Source organism: Pleurodeles waltl, chromosome 2_1 (genome assembly GCF_031143425.1).
Source record: "Pleurodeles waltl isolate 20211129_DDA chromosome 2_1, aPleWal1.hap1.20221129, whole genome shotgun sequence".
Lineage (NCBI taxonomy): Eukaryota > Metazoa > Chordata > Amphibia > Caudata > Salamandridae > Pleurodeles > Pleurodeles waltl.
In genome coordinates this window covers 616,972,816-616,989,281 of record NC_090438.1, presented here as the reverse complement: position 1 = coordinate 616,989,281, position 16,466 = coordinate 616,972,816, and the positions used below count along the sequence as shown (strand labels likewise).

Genomic DNA, 16,466 nt, shown 5'->3' with positions numbered 1-16,466 from the left:
ACTCTCTGGAACTCGATACTAGACGAACTTGAAGAATAAACAATCACCTTGAGGTTCAGAAAACACTAAAACATGGCTCTTTACATACAGCTAATTACAAAGTGCAGATGACCAAATATATAAAATGTAAAGTAGGTATATACACATGCTTACATCGTCACACTCTTTGTAACATCTCATGCCAATGTGTAGCAACGTATAATGCACCATTTGAAACATGTCTTTGAACCTCATGCACATCACTCAAAATCTCCCTTATAGGTCATACTGTCTCCAACATACTTCTAACAACACCGTCTAAGAGGGCAATCAGGAATCCAATGCAAATCACTGTGCTTTGTGGCCTTGTCAGGGGTATCAAAGTCTATAGGTATTCTATAGTACACTACAATTCAATTAATCTTTTTCATTACAAATACATTTTGCTTTTAGCTGTTGCTAGGTTTTGTTGTTGGCTGTTGTTGTCTTTTTGCATTTAGGTTTCTCAATATTGTGCATTATCAGGTTTACAATAAAGACTTTTTAGAAATAGCAAGCAAACTAAGTAACAAACAACAATACCACCTGAGGCTTATTCTTAAGGGTGCTTAATAATACATGAAAAACAAGTATTGGCAATGTCAGTAGGTCTCGACTATTTATTGGCTTTGTTAACGCAATTACACAGAGTATTCAAAAAATTCAAAACGGCTGCAGGTGTGGTAATGCGTCTGCATGTTCATGCATGGAAGGCCACCTTGGAATGCGTTTTCTTTTACTTTATGACAAGAACCATTCCAATATGAGGAACAATGCATCAGCACACATGCACCCATGAGCACGCATGGACAGCCACGATTTGCATACATACTTCACCTAGATGAGACCCCGGTTTTTAACCATATAAATATATACTTTAATAATATTTTTTCTCTTCTGACCCCACTCGAGTATATCTGGCACACATGGATGTTGGCCACTGCCTCTTGTTGAACAGGTTTTAAAGGTCTTTCGAGGTTCTAACCCTGCGAATCATAATGAAACTTTTTTTTAATTACATTTTACAAAACACAATAAATTCACACAATTCAAGTATTTTCAAAGTAAGGTGACCACTAAAGTCCAAGTCATTATGAAAACTGTTCCCATTCCTGAACATTTTACCTACATACTTAGATGTGGTAGTCTAATTGGCTCAGGGGAAGCAAAAAACAGACCACAAAACCCAGAATATCTCACAAAAGTTTGAATATCTCACAAACGTTCAAGACTAAAAAATTGTTGAGAAACTTACTGTCTGTAAATGACAGTGTGCTACCACATCATGCTTTAGTGGTATATTTATTAAAAGTGAGCATTTAAACATAAACTGAGAAACCCTCCTGTCCTGATGGCAATGCTATTAGTGAACTAAGAGGCAAGTCATGGATCATGTGTACTCTATATGTGCGCTAGATTCTTATTCTACATGGACCAAACTTCTAGTTTATTTAATCAAACAAAATATGTTTTTCTTGTACAGCACAAATGCTAAACTCACGTATTTGAATGTGCACTCACAGGTGAGAATGAAGAAAAAGGGGAATATTTAAAATAAAATATTTGTCTTGGATCACACAATGAGAGACCCATTTACTGGTCAAGTACTCTACAGCTAGGTTGAGTAGATTATTCAAGTTACCCGACCTGCAGGTCTATTAAAATTTTTATGATTTTTTTAAGCTTGTCAGGGTCCATGGCATCCTAACTCTGCTACTGTCCTGATAATGCTGGAATGCTATGCTGCCAGCTCAGTCACATACTAACCTAGCAAGTGCTTAAAAAACTTCCAAGTGTCAGGAACTGAACAAGCTTTATGCTGGGTCAACTTTATGAGATGTAGATTCCGTGGAACATAGGATGCTAACAAACCTGCTTTGACTTGCACTCATGAATATACTAACAAACTGAAATATTTATCATCCCAACTCTGTAGGGAAAAAAAGTTCATTCACTATTTATCACAACCATGCTTAATGTTAATCATATTCATCTCAAAGTAAAGGTTCTGAAAGCTTTGATTTTCGAACAAGATGTAACCTTCTGCAGTTAGCAGTATTGTTGTTGGGTGTCCCTATTGGCCTTTATATATGGGCATGTCCAAGCATTCCTCTTCTTGACTGCAGTATCTCTCAAACCATTTTCAGGGTGGGAAACAATCTGTAAATAATTTGTGAATAGATAAAACTTCCAAATGTGTGAGCATGCACAGCCTTGTGCAGGTGTCACCAACATGAAATGCCCACAACTCATGGCTATGAGCAGATTTACTCACACGTAATATTCCGCCAGTACGACAGTATTGTAAGTACATCTATTTATGAGTGTAAAATGTCACCATTTTTATTCTGTGAAATGGAAACAAGATTTGTTTCTGCCATGAATGCTGGTATTTGCGTACTTATGCTGCACTTAGTGCTGTAAACAGCTATATGAATCGTGACCATATTGAGGATTCATGATTGGGCAACAGATGACCATCTGAAACTACTTCACAGTAGCACAAACACTTTTTTTGGCTGATTCATTGACTTTTAGTGCCATGATTTTAGCTCTCTGGATGTTTGATAGGGGGTCGTCAATTACTTTAACGATACTTGTATTACGGTAATCTATAAATACATCGTTGAAGTAAATAGGACAACAATGTTTTAATTCATATCGATCCCTGGGCTATTGCTTCCTAGAATAGTTCTCTCCCAGATTTCAAAGAACTTTGCAGTTGACCGTATTTTGGTGCCTATCTTGCAAGTCATCAGATTTCTCACGCAATTGCTTTATGGCTCTCTCTCCAGTATTCTCTTTATTCAATGAGAATGTTTAGCAAGAAGGGGTAGCGGAATTACAAAACGTATCTGCAGTATAATCACTACGATTCCATGGCAGTGGTAGATATTCAGTCTTCAAAGCATTCAAATTCACACATCTTGGATTCGATTATGATTTGGATAACTGCAGATAGCTATTACAACATATTTGCCGTTGACTATCTACATTCGTCACATGTGCAAGACGTTTATTGTTAAAGGCTTACCACAATGAGGAAAGTACTTGTCATTTGTAATGTCTAGTTAGAGTATCAGAAGTTAAAAATAGGTTCCCAGGTACTCCATAGGATTTGATGCTGCACACATGCCTTTAACATCCAACTTAAAGTCTGTATTTGTTTACAAAAGTGTCATATCATTGTTTGTGCCCTTGTCTCTGGCAATTATTGTTATTTGATTTATCAACTGTCTCAGTCCTTCATTGGCTGACTCGGTCACTTATTCGCTATTGGCTTTGGGGCTTTATTCAAACAATATTTTGCTCGCCTAACTTTCACGTAGGTGTGTGGATGAAAGTCTTTGACACATTGTGTAGCACTAATACTGGCCAGTTTTCTTTTCTCCCAGAAGCTCCCATTTTCTTTTTCCTTTAGGCAACAATTTGTGGGCCTCTAATCCTAAGGGACCCCAAAAACTGCATATTGGTTCTACCCAGAGTCAACGTTCTGTGGATGTTGACAAAGGAGACTCTAAATTGGGCTTCGCACCCTACAGTTTCCAGGGGTAGCCCCTTTCTAGCCCTCTTTGCACTGGCTGGTAACAGCTTATTCTCATTTTCAGGGTGGCCTGAAACCCCCAGGGGATTTGATGTTGCCCCTAACCACCTCTCCCAAAGGGGAGTCGACTATTTACCCAGAGCCCAGAGGCTTATGGCAGATAGGCCCTTTTGTGTTCTTTTTAAGTGAACATAATGTTCATAAATATCACAGATAGCTGCCATCTAATATATTTGCATCTGGTCATTAATTATATTTGTAATAGCGGGTCTATCTAAAACAAACTGTGCTGTAACAAATACTCTAGTCCATATCATGTCTGGTCCATATCATGAATGTATGTATTTCTGCAGATTCTGACTTACTCAATTCTTTGACACCGTTTAGTTACAGACTGAAAGATGTAGAGACCGTCTAGAGTACAATATCAAGAATCACCCAAATTAAATTTCAATGTACAAGAAGCACTAAGAATCAATAGCTTACCTGTTATCTTTCAACTTTTTAACAGTGGCAATATATATGAATGTTTTTGGGAGCTGCTTTTAAAGTTGGGAGTATGCAACCTTTTTCTGAATTTCCCTCCTGGTCCAATCTCGTACTTTGATGCAAACAATGTACAATTAGCCACTGATTGCAGCTGTCTGATTGATGAAGGAACTGAAACAGTTCATATAGATAGTCTAGTTTCCATAAAGTGATTTCCAAGTCCAAGAAAAAACTCTCATTTGCGCCTACCTTCTTTCTTCTCTCTGTAACCTGACTGAAATTGAATAATTCAAGCATGATCCTGGGGGCAGAAGTCTGTTACTTGTAGATTAAATTGGCCCACATTTACACACATGCAGTGCCAAACCACGGTTTACGCTAGTAGTCTGCAATGCTTTCAGCTGGGCAATAGGCATATACTAGCGAGAGAGTGAGCATGAGATGCAACTATATCTTTTTGACTAGTGCAAAAGACATGAGGTTCAAAGGAGACTGGGCTGGACAGACCATGTCAGACATAGGAAAAAATTTAGTTAGCCTGAGGACCAGGAGCTGCTTTTCGAAGTGAAGACATATCTTACAGTCTTACTTATAATGGGCCATATTTATCAAGCTTTCACGCAGTGCAGCACAGCAAGCCTCCATGCTGTGGTGCATGAAAGGGAAAGGACAGGAATGTGGCATATTTAATATTACATATTCCTTCCACTGGCGCCCTTTTTGGCTGCCTAGCACCTAAGCCTGGGCACCTTCCTGCAAATAAACAATCCTCCGAGGTATTTTCCAGAACGCAGCACACATAGAAAGGTGCAAAAAACCAGGAGAAATAAACATATTTATTCTCATTATGCCTCACCTGGAGTTGTGTAGCATTTTGATGCATTCCCAGGTCTACCACTAATGTTAAATCTGTGAATATGCCAAAATCCATGGACAGATATGTGGGAACACTCATACTTCACCCATGGAACACCTCAATTGGGCAGTGTAATGCAACTTAGAGATTTGCCTCAGATTTATCAAGCCACTCAGATTTATGCAAGGTGGCCTTTTGTGGCTTGATAAATCTTACTTTGGTGTTGCGTTGCCCTTGTGCACCCCCTTGTGTGGCGCAAGGGTGACGCAACACATTGGTAAATATACCCCAATGCTTTTCCAAAATCCTCCTTGCGAGGGTCAGAGATACTCGCTACACTCACTAAGCGGATTATGGGGCTGATATGAACACATTTTTATGGGCCAGTGTTAGCTGCTTCAAGTCCACCACCAAAAGAGACCTCACTGTGCACATATCCCAGTGAGATTTTTAACTCTTTTTCCACCATACTTTGTCGAGCTCAAATACATATGTTGGATTTGCAAATTTAAGTAGTACATTGAGTATAACAAGTAATCAACTACAAAGGGGTCAATTGCTTCCCTTGGATATTTCAACACACAGAGCAGGCATTCCCGTCAAGGTCCTAAAATCGGTTTGTTGGTGGGAATGACTTTCCAGGAAATAGGAACACTGGTGTATTGTAGCTATGAGAAACAAGTACATGCTTGGGGTATGCAAATTATGCTATTTTTTGCAAACCTCAATTCTGTGTACATATTCACTATTCAAGATATGGGATATCCCCTTTCCAATCCTGATTTCTCACAAGAGCTTGACAAAAGTACAAGAAACATTTGAGGACAGGAAATACTCTAGTCATCCTTAGTGATAAACTGTGGCCTCTTGATACACACACAGCCATTTTTTTATGTTTGGCTTGACAGCACAGTTATCTGCAATATATAGTTACAGATTATTTCATCTATTCATAGAGTGGGCTTCGGCTCCAACTAGAGGAGTATTGCCTTCAGTCCCTCACCTCATGCTGTTGGCTGTTTGGTGTATCATTCCCAAGGCCCCACATTTTTTGTAACTTTTGATCCATTTGAGCTGGAAATATTTTTTGTGAAAGTCTCAGATTATGCAGCGGATGGTAGATTATGTGGCAAATGCAGCAATTCCATAATTATGCAGTCAAAGCCACTGCCGCAGAATTGCATAATTCCAGTGGCCCTGATCATACTTTTTCAGGAATTATGTTGGAAAATATGAGACGGTATTTTATATCTGAAAAGTATACTCATTCATCATGCTGTTTGTCACGGTCAATTCTTTATTTCCCTTATGCACTCTAAACAGAAAGCAATCATTTATTGCTGTCGTTTCCCCAGCATTAGCAAAGACAATAGGACAGGTTTCAATGAGATAAACAGTACAGCATGTGTGAATGCCTGGGTTTACATGTGTTGGCAGTGCTTGTCTTCAGTAACTCTTCTTCTCTTCATACATGTTATATTTCAACCTAAAAAGATGAGTAACATGTTAAATGCCGGGAGGTAAGACTATCAGGTGAAAATGACACCTATTTCTGGAAATTCATCTATTACGCTTGAAATCTCATGTTGCGGAAATGGTTTTAAAATTACAGCATAATATAAGCTTGAAATGACGCAAATACCTTTGTTTTTCAGATATGAACTGACCTTTTTCGAAATAGAGAGGACTTTAAAATATGATATGGGATTAATGTTCCTAATATAGAGTTGTGTATGCTTAACATGTTTAAATAGACAGAAGGGTAGTGCGACTGCAACAGACAAACACAGGAAAAGAGAGAACGAACACAAGATAAAGCAAAAGAGCCAGAATAGAAAAAAAGCCAGAAAAGAATAATTAGAAAATGAAAGATACTTACTACTGACTAACTGGCCAACACTCAGAGCAGAAGAGGAGGAGGTTGAGGAGGAGGAAGAGGAAGGCTGGCGAACTGGGCTTTGAGGCAAGGCTGCGTGGCTGTGAGCCAAGTGCAGAAGGTTCGCTTGTGATGCTGCTTGACTCACTTGCGTCTGCGAAGGCTGATGGAGCTAAACATTAAAATGTGAAACAATCGTTATTACCCAGCACCCGCCAAGCACAACCAATAGGACAAAGGATGGCACATGTCAGCGTGAGATGTTCTATACTATGGAAGTAAGGTCTAATTACCGGAAGGGAATCACCTCAAAGACATTGAGGCCCATATTTATACTTTTTTAGCGCCGCATTTGCGTCGTTTTTTGACGCAAAAACTGTGCAAACTTACAAAATACAATTGTATAATGACACAAATGCGGTGTTAAAAAAGTATAAATATGGGCCTGGGGACCATATTTAAACTTTTTTAGCGCCGCATTTGCGTCATTTTTGACGCAAAAGCGGCGCAAACTTGCAAAATACAATTTTGCAAATGCAAATGCAGTGCTAAAAAAGTATAAATATGGGCCTGAGATTTTGCATCAGAAATCTTTATAACGTTTTTTTAATTTTTTTGTAAGTATATGTATGTTAATGACCCAGCCTTTAAGGGGAACATGGGCCATTTAATGGAGTCAATTTTTCTAAAAGTCACGAACATGAATCTGTGGATAAAAGTCATACTAAATTGATCGATGGAGCTTAAGGTATCAAACTTCAAATAAAAACAGTACTTGCTCGCAGTATAAAAAGTGCCAACGTGGTAGGCCTAATCGATGTCGAGGATAATATTCAGTATTTTTCATCACCTTTTCTATAGCTTTTTTTGAGAGTAAGATACGAAAAAAAACCTTGAATTTTGATGAGAAAATAGTTTATTTGAGGTACCTAACGAAATCTGCAAAATGTTTTATGCTGATTAACATCTAACATAATTTCAGCCTCTTGTAATTATAGCAATTGAGTGAACATAAAGATTATTTTACACGCTCGAAAATCAGGCGCCCATATCTCACAGAGGGGGCCTGGCTCCAGGACATCCCCTGGCACATCTTTGCAAAGGTCAAATACATCTTAAAAATGTTCCAGAGAAAATATGTTGGCACAAGTGACGTTTGGAGCAGCTCCGGAACTTGCCGTACTCGGTACAAGTGTCATTTTTGTTTAACAAACCTTCGGTTTTTAGAACTTTGAACTCTTTTCCAGAACACTAACAGTGGCCATTAACAGCGTTAAGTGCCCACCACGCATTGGTATTGTTAATGGAAACTAAATACTGAGAAGTCAAAACTCTGTGGAATCATAGAGCATAAAAATACCACAGTCTAGTTCTCTATTTCAAGTAAAAACGTGCATTTTGAAATAATAAGAACTCTCATTTGTGCTTCTTGATTTTTTTTTCCACTCAACACACCCTACAGTGTCTTTGGTACACGATTCTTGAATAAGAAATAATAATGCATAAAAAAACAGTTCAGTGACCATCATCAAAACAGATCTTTATGTTATAGACCAGTGTCATTTTTTTGCAAAACTACTTCCTCTGGAGCATCACTTTTTCAGAGGGCTTCTACATCTTACCAATGTTCCAGAGGAGAGGGCATTGTTAAATGCAAGGACCCTGTCTCTCTTTACTGCACGAAACCGGATAGTGTTTATGTTTCACGCGGTTTTTTATTTTATCATATTTGAACTGTTTTGCACAACGATCACATTGACTATTAATATAGCGACGTGCACACCGCATACTGTATATTTGTTTTCAAAAACACTCAGAACACAGGATGGTAAACACACTGGAATTATTCATCCTAAAATATCACAGTTCGAATCTCTTTCAGGATGGGAATGAAAACTCTGAGACAAGCAAAGACATGTTTTTTCTCGATCTTTTATTTATTCAAAACACAGCACACTTTCTTTGGGCCTACGTTTCTTTAAACTCGAACGACTGTATTTCTCATAGCGAAGAGGATTTAATTATGCGACTACAGCGACCAGTTCTGTGACCATCATCACAACCGATCTTTATGTGTCACCAAAGTAAATGTGTGTGTAAGAGCTTGTACATTCATCACGAGATTGCTTCCAGTGGGGACGTTCCCATCCCCTGACTTGTTTAAAAAATATGCTTTATATCAGTTATTTAATCAACATCCATTTTCATCTGTGGACAGAGAATTAGAAAAAAAAGTGTTTTCTTGAGTTGCAGAATTTTAAATTACAAAACATCTCATGTTATAGTTGTTCGTATCTCTGTGACTGTTGGAAAAAAAAAAAAACATTGAATATTTCACGGTTATGTTTGACCACGACACAAAGATTAGCGAAGGACCAGCACACTTAATAACGCACATTTACAGTGAGTGAATGGATAAACCACGGGTTATTTATTGGTGGTACTCCACTGCAGCTATATAACACTCTGTTGCAATAGACCACTGGGTGGCACTCTACCACCTTAAACCACAGTGTGACCATTCATTTCAGTAAACAGCAGGATGACACTTTACCAACGTAAAGCACAGTACAGCATTCTACTAAAATAAACCACAGGATGACAATCTGCTGTAAACCACAGGACAACACTTTACAATAATAAACTGCATCATAGCACTCCCCGATAGTGCAACACTGAACGGAACTCTACTCCAGTAAGCCTAAAATAAATCACAGGAGGACCAGCCTGGGAACTTTGCTCATTTCTTCTATTGTATTTAATTTTAATATTTCTGTATGACCTGAATAGTAAAATCACTTTAAAAAAAATAATCACAAAATAGTGTTTTCTGTAGTTAAGGACCTGATGAGACAATGCCATTGAAACCATTAAATGCCGCTGTACAGTGCCAAACCACAGAATTACATTCTACAGCAGTAAACCACAGAATGTTATCAACCACAGCAAACAATACAGTGTCACTATATAATCATGAAAAATAGAGTGGCAGTGTGCTTTTGTAAATTACAGAATAACACGTACCTAGCGCAAACAATAGGACGACAGTACACAGCATTAGAATACAGCAGATCAGAAGTGTATACACCACTTGTCATTTCAAAACCACAAAATGGAGCTGCACTGCAACAGACCAAAAATGGCACTATGCCACACTAAGCAACAGGATGCTGCTTCACAGCCGTGAGCTTTAGATGACACTGCACAGTGATGAAGGACAGAGTGGTACTCTGGAACCCTGAATGACAGAGTGCAGTAAAGTGGCAACCTATGGGGGAGCTGGGCTACTGTTCTGGCGTAAGCTGTGACTGAGTTCTGTTACTGCCCAAAGAGGTACATCCACAGAGACAAGCAGGTTTCAACACGAGTAACCGTGGGTCACCTTTGGGGGAGTGGCTTGAGCTGGGAGACAGCTTTAGGAGACAATGTGTGAGGTGTTGCATGTCACAAACCAAGCGGATAGTGATACAGGTACAGAAATAAAGAAAGGCACCAGAGAATGGGTCATTTTTCATTTCGAACAAAGTGAGAGATGTGAACAGTTGTCTACCCCCTGACATTTTAGCAGGTGCTTTTCAGGAGCTCGGTAGTGAGATTTTGACGACCTCAGAAGCTCCTGCAGCAGTTCTTGAGACCTAAATGTGATCACCCGAACAACTAAATCTGACCCAACAGCTGTGTTGTTTAACTTAGAAAGGGGTGGACTTACGAGCCCCTAGTTCCTCCTTGGTGTCATTTTTTTGTTTACGCTAATGTGGTCCAACGAGGCCAAAATCACTGCGGCAAATTTACAAAGTGGAGCAATGCATTCGTAACCCTTTGGACTACATTATGCCTGCGTCAGGTATGCAAAGGGGGTGTTCCCCCATTGGTGGGGGGAATGGCACTAAGAAATCTAAGAGATTTATTTGTGTCATTTTTTTCAGCACTTTTAACGCCTGCTTGTAGCAAGCGTTAAATGGAGGTGAAAGGAGGCACACTACTGTTTACAATTGGCCTCAATGGGCTTACCAGGATTAGCGTCAACATTTTTGATCCTAATCTTGCAAAGCTCTGAATTAGCGTAAAAAATTATGACACTAGTTCCCCAACTACAGCTATGGTGCGCGATATCTTAGATATGGCTCACACATGGTGGCATTAGGCTGGGTGCTAAGGGGCGCAAAATAAGTGGCGCTGCACTGGGCGCCACTTTTCTTAAATCAGGCCCAAAGTGTTATGGTTCAGACTTATTTATGTTATATGGAACCTTTACTCTGCACGGGCCGAAATAAACATGCTAAAGGAACAGAGGGTTTGAACCACAGTTATCACAGTGATTGCTAAGTCACGATTGTTGATCAAAGTTAAAGTATTTGACACCATGGTCTTGGCAGAAGCACAGACAAACTCAGAGAAATTATTAGTAAATAAAAATTTACTTTTATAAAGCAAAGATGGACGATTCACATTCTGCTTTTTAGGAAAATGACAAGGGTTTTGGAACTTAGTGGTATGAGAAAATTGATGGGTAAGCCCCATTCAACAAGATTTGATCAAATTGGACTCTTCATTCCTCATTATAAACATTACTATATTTCATCTGTTTTGCTGATTTGTGAGTCACCTTATTAGTAGGAACAACCCTTTTATACTGCAGTAAGTCCATTTAGCGCTAGATACTGAGAGCACCAGATAGGCACCCAGAAAGTGCTAGTTGTACATGAGCCAGTCGGGTCAGTTGAGCATCATATTAAGCACAGCAAATGCACCTTAAACGACTGGGTACACAGTATTATTACATGCCGGATTTCTTTCAGCAGCCATTATAGCTTACAATAAATTTTGTCTGTACCAGGGGTACCACTAGGCAAACTTTGAAGGAGGCTAACACTTCGTTTAATGGGTACAGAACCAACTTCATAACCAGGATCAAAATTATTTTTGGGGGCTTCTTTCACTGTTGTGATACTCTGCATAAAATAGGGGCATTTATTATGAACGGTGTGTGGCAAATTGTACATTTTAAATATTTTAAAGCACACTGGATCACTAACATCGATCTCAAATTAATATCCTTCATTGAGGCCTAGGAATTCCCTCTCAATGATTTGTAGCAGAATGGATGGTGAATGCTACGTTGTAATACACATCGGGCCCGGAGGCCGAATAGGAAGTGACATTTCAGGTTTGGTTTCAGGAACAATCACTGACAAAGAGTGCGTTCCAAAATGCACTGGCCAGTAGCATTCGTTTCACCATTTTAGGACTTCAAACAAATCTTACACAATATTTAGGTATTCTTCCCAAATGGACGTTTTGCAACGATGGTAGCAACCGGTACAAATTAAGCACGTTTGCTTTAGTTATTGTCCCATTCATAATGCATGTGCCAGCACACAACAGGAGGATGTTATTTGCGGGACCCAAGAGTATTATAAGCGACAACTCTCTGGCTTCAGGTGAAGAATCTATCATGCCAGGGCATTAGGACACACAAGCCGCTGGAATTGTATTCAGTGGTAGTACATGGTACCCCTGGCAACTAGCTCCCATCTGGGGTTCATTCCTTTGATATGCTTGGCTAGTGTCATAGCCTGAAATGCAACACCACATTAAGCACAGAAACTGAGCATAAAGTGTGATTATTTATTCTACATTATATGAGACAAATTAGGATGAACAATACCGCTGCTATTCGATAACCCTGTCACTGCCTTTACTACTGATGGTTTTGAGGTTCCATAAGTGCCTTCACTTCACAGTCCTTTGCCTGCAACTATCCGCCCAGCAGACAAGGGGAGGCTGTTGAGGGACTCCAGGTGGGTAAATGGGGCCAAACTTGGGCTGCCCATTTGTAGTCAAAAGGAGTTTGAAGTCCCTTCCACTTTGGTATTTTAGACCATGGCTGTACAGAACTAGTACTCAAGCATGTTTCATATGACTAAACATTAGTAACAGAAGAGAGTTGAATGGTAAATCTTTCTAACAATGTTTGGAAACAGTACAGGGAGAATGAATGCTACAACTTGTGTTTGTGGGGTTTTACATGCTTTGCCTGCTGTGTAGTATTCAGTAGAGGCCTACAGATGTATTTCTATAAACAATGGTAAGCTGGCTTCTAAAAGCAGTGATGGGTACTAAATCAGAATAATCGACAAACATGTTTTGGATAAACTGGATTATTGTGCACTGCCCCTTATGCTAACCTGACTATAATTCTCCCACTTCATCTCTTAATCAACTGTTGAAAACCTACAATCTCTAAATCTCATGGACTCTAACCTCTCAAAATATCTGGCCTCCCTACAAAACTCCATCATGGACAAGGGGGACACAGTGACATGTAACTATTAGGAGGAGGCTCGCAAGAATTTACATATTATTATAACTTTGCACTTTACTGGGCTGGGCTTTTCTTTTTTGAGTTTGTTGAATTGACCATCTGTACACGGCCATTTAATGATGGTTTTCTGTTTATGTTCTTTGCCAATATAAATATGTATTCTTTTTTATATAGTGCATTTTAATCTATTTGGCTACGCCAGAGCAAAACGTAAGTGGACTAAATTACTCAAAGGGCAGAGATCTATGTTGATGAGGCCTGAGTCAGCCCAGGAGTTAAGTGCTACTGTACTGTAAAATGTTCACTGCATGAAAACAAATATCAGTGTTGAGAAAAGTACATTTTCTGAATGTCTGTACCCGAATGTCTTTGTCTGGCTTTCTGACAGTCAGCATGTCCGTCCATTTTACAACCTGTATACAAGGCAGCCAGTCTGTCTGTCTGTCTGTCTTTCTTCCTGCACGTATTTAGGTTTGCCTAGCTTTTTGTACATATTTGTCTTCTCTATTTTGTAAAGCAGGAGTGCACGCCTCAAATGCTTTCTTCAATCATTTATGTAGACTGCCAACATTTAGAGTTTTCATAAAAATCCCTAGGGTTCTGCACCTAAGTCTTGTATTTTCCTACAAACAGATTTGCCACCTGTCCATGATTTACCGGCACGATCAGTATGTGTACAAAAAATAGAAAAATCACCTATATCTGGTATTTGTTCTTCTTGTCAGTACATGCTTTAAACAGTAAAAATAAGGAGATATCTCTTTAAATTGTGTCCTACAGATGCCTTAGTGATCTCTGACTGAAAATTAAAGTAAACCAAGAGAGAAAAGCCATGCTAGAAATTAATGAAGGCGATTCTATATAAAGTTTTATTTTAAGTATTATGTGGAATCCTAAAACGTGAACAAATGGCTGGTATTTCTGGGAAGGGTGGCAACTCTACCTACAAGTATTGTAATCCTCTACATGTACAATAAGGCAGCTTCCTTTGGATGCCATCAAAGCCGTAGTCCGAGTTTCATTAGTTAAATAATGTTCAGTAGGCATTATTTGGTTGTTAAAGAGCACAAAAAGGAGTATAATAGAAGGACACGCCCTATCAGCATCCGGCTAAGGAAAGCTTCAATCCAGTTCACCCTCAGTCGTTTTCAAATGCACAACCATGGAATACCTTATCAGAAGCTTTCAATCCTTACTACAAACAATAGAGAATATGAGAGAGCTTGTGCACATCTCACAATACTGTACCGAGGACAATATCATAAATCATCACTTTGTTTTATAATGTTCAAGTTTCAGTGTATTTTAAGCCATACCTGCAATATTGTCATTTTCATAAAAGAGGGGTTTGTAAACTAGTGCACTTATAACAGCTTCCGATTAAAATCCGATAGAGATCTTACATGCCTGGCCTACAATGACTCACATCAAACTATGGGTACTAGTCCAGACTGAGGTAGTGATATGGAATTTATATATTATGCCATTTGTCTCAAAATGGATCGGGTCACTACCCTAAAAGTATCTATCTATCTATCTATCTATCTATCTATCTATCTATCTATCTATCTCTCTCTCTCTCTCTCTCTCTCTCTCTATCTATGTGTGTGTATATATATATATATATATATATATAGATATATATATATATATATATATATATATATACTTATGTATATATACAGCTTCCTACCCCATTAAACTTACAGGACTAGATGGCCTATTTTCCTATTTTCATGGCTTTTATGACAAATAATAAACATTATAAAATTACATTGCAAGGGGTAAAAATACAAGGTTTTATGTTATGCAGCCTTTTTCTGGATTGTAAAAATGTATAGTAGTAAGCAACATAGTGTGTAAATCTGTGGTAGAGACTCGGCCTATGTGCCGTCTCTGACTTGGATGCAAAATTATTTGTACTGTACAGTGGTTCGCAACCTTTTGACTTCTGTGGACTCCCCGTTTACCATTACTAGAACCTAGGACCCCCACTGAATCATTATTGGAATCCAGGGCCCCCCCTTCTGAGTCATTACTTGACCCTGGGGACCCAGCCCTAAACATTGTTGATGATAAGAACCGCAAAACAGTACTAAAAAAAATACAGAAAAAAGCATTCCATCAAATACATATACAAAAGAAAACACATTTTATTTAATTTGCAAGCAACATTTTTAAAAAATGAATAGGAAGAACAGAGCTTTTTCTAAATTCAATTGAAGCCACATATCATCCATGCTACATTCTGTTTGATGTATCTGCACTGCTCCCACAAATCAATCTGGGGACATTAATTGAATTTTTAGCCTCCGATTTCAAATTAATTGACATTTACAGTACATTTAAAAATGTTCAATTGTACATTTAGCCACTTTATTTATATACACTTTATTAATCTGTTAATATTAATTAATTTTCTAAGCCATCACAGACCCCCTGAGCAGGCTTTGCCGACCCCCTAGGTTCCCCGGACCACAGGTTGGGAACCACTGCTCTACCTCACTGTTGAATCTTCTGATCGGAATTATTTTGCCAGGATAGAATAGGTGAAATTCCATGAAATTTGTCAAAGTTGTACTGATGCACACCTGGGAGCACTGAAGAATGTGCAAAAAAGATCGAATTTTCGAGTTACACCTATAAACGATTTTTTAATAAACCATTGAACTTGTATCCTTTTTAGATATGCTGCAGAATAATCTGGGGAATCGTTGGAGGGGCATCAGACTCTGCACTACTATAAGAGGATCAATTTTCCACAAAACAATATTGCTGATGATATGGGTTGTCTGATTGCTCCAATGAAACAAAGAATAAGCCACAGGGATTCCCTACTGCCCTATCCAGGACATAATTCTGTTGACCGTGCTACAGCATTTTCGCCCCCTGAATGTTCAGCTTCCGCACACCACCTGTGTGCTTATGGACCTCAAAGGATAACATGGCTTTTCAACTAACGTGACTGGCTGGAGCATGAGCAACCAGTTTGCCCAAAATGTACAGGGAAAGGGAGCTAGTGTGATTAGAAATAGAGTCTCCTTTCAGATTGGCTTTCTGTGCCTGCTGGGGATGCCATGAGTGGACTGGGACCTTACTCACTTTGGCCAATTATTCTACCACAAGCAGCAATCCAGGATGAAATATGGATGGCTGAAGTGGCAAATTCTATAACTCTGTGGCACGGCAGTGGTTAATAGATATGTGTGCTTAGGAAGTCTGAAACTTTGTTGAATACATTTTTCTGATCAGAGGTTTAGCGGCATCTTTTTTTGTTTCTCATTTCTTTATTCAGGTTTTACACCCGGAAAATAATACGTAGGGTGGGGCGGGGGTGGGGAGATACAAAAAGAGGACA

At 38.9% G+C, this 16,466-nt stretch overlaps 1 protein-coding gene across 1 annotated transcript in view; it reads right to left on the bottom strand.

Moving 5' to 3' along the window:
* The window catches only part of POU6F2 (POU class 6 homeobox 2), a 1,003,473-nt gene that overhangs the window by 24,504 nt on the left and 962,503 nt on the right, over nt 1-16,466 (bottom strand). The window contains exon 9 of the mRNA XM_069215810.1: nt 6,787-6,955. Within this exon, the coding sequence (XP_069071911.1) occupies nt 6,787-6,955 (169 nt within the window). The remainder of the gene's footprint in view (nt 1-6,786; nt 6,956-16,466) is intronic.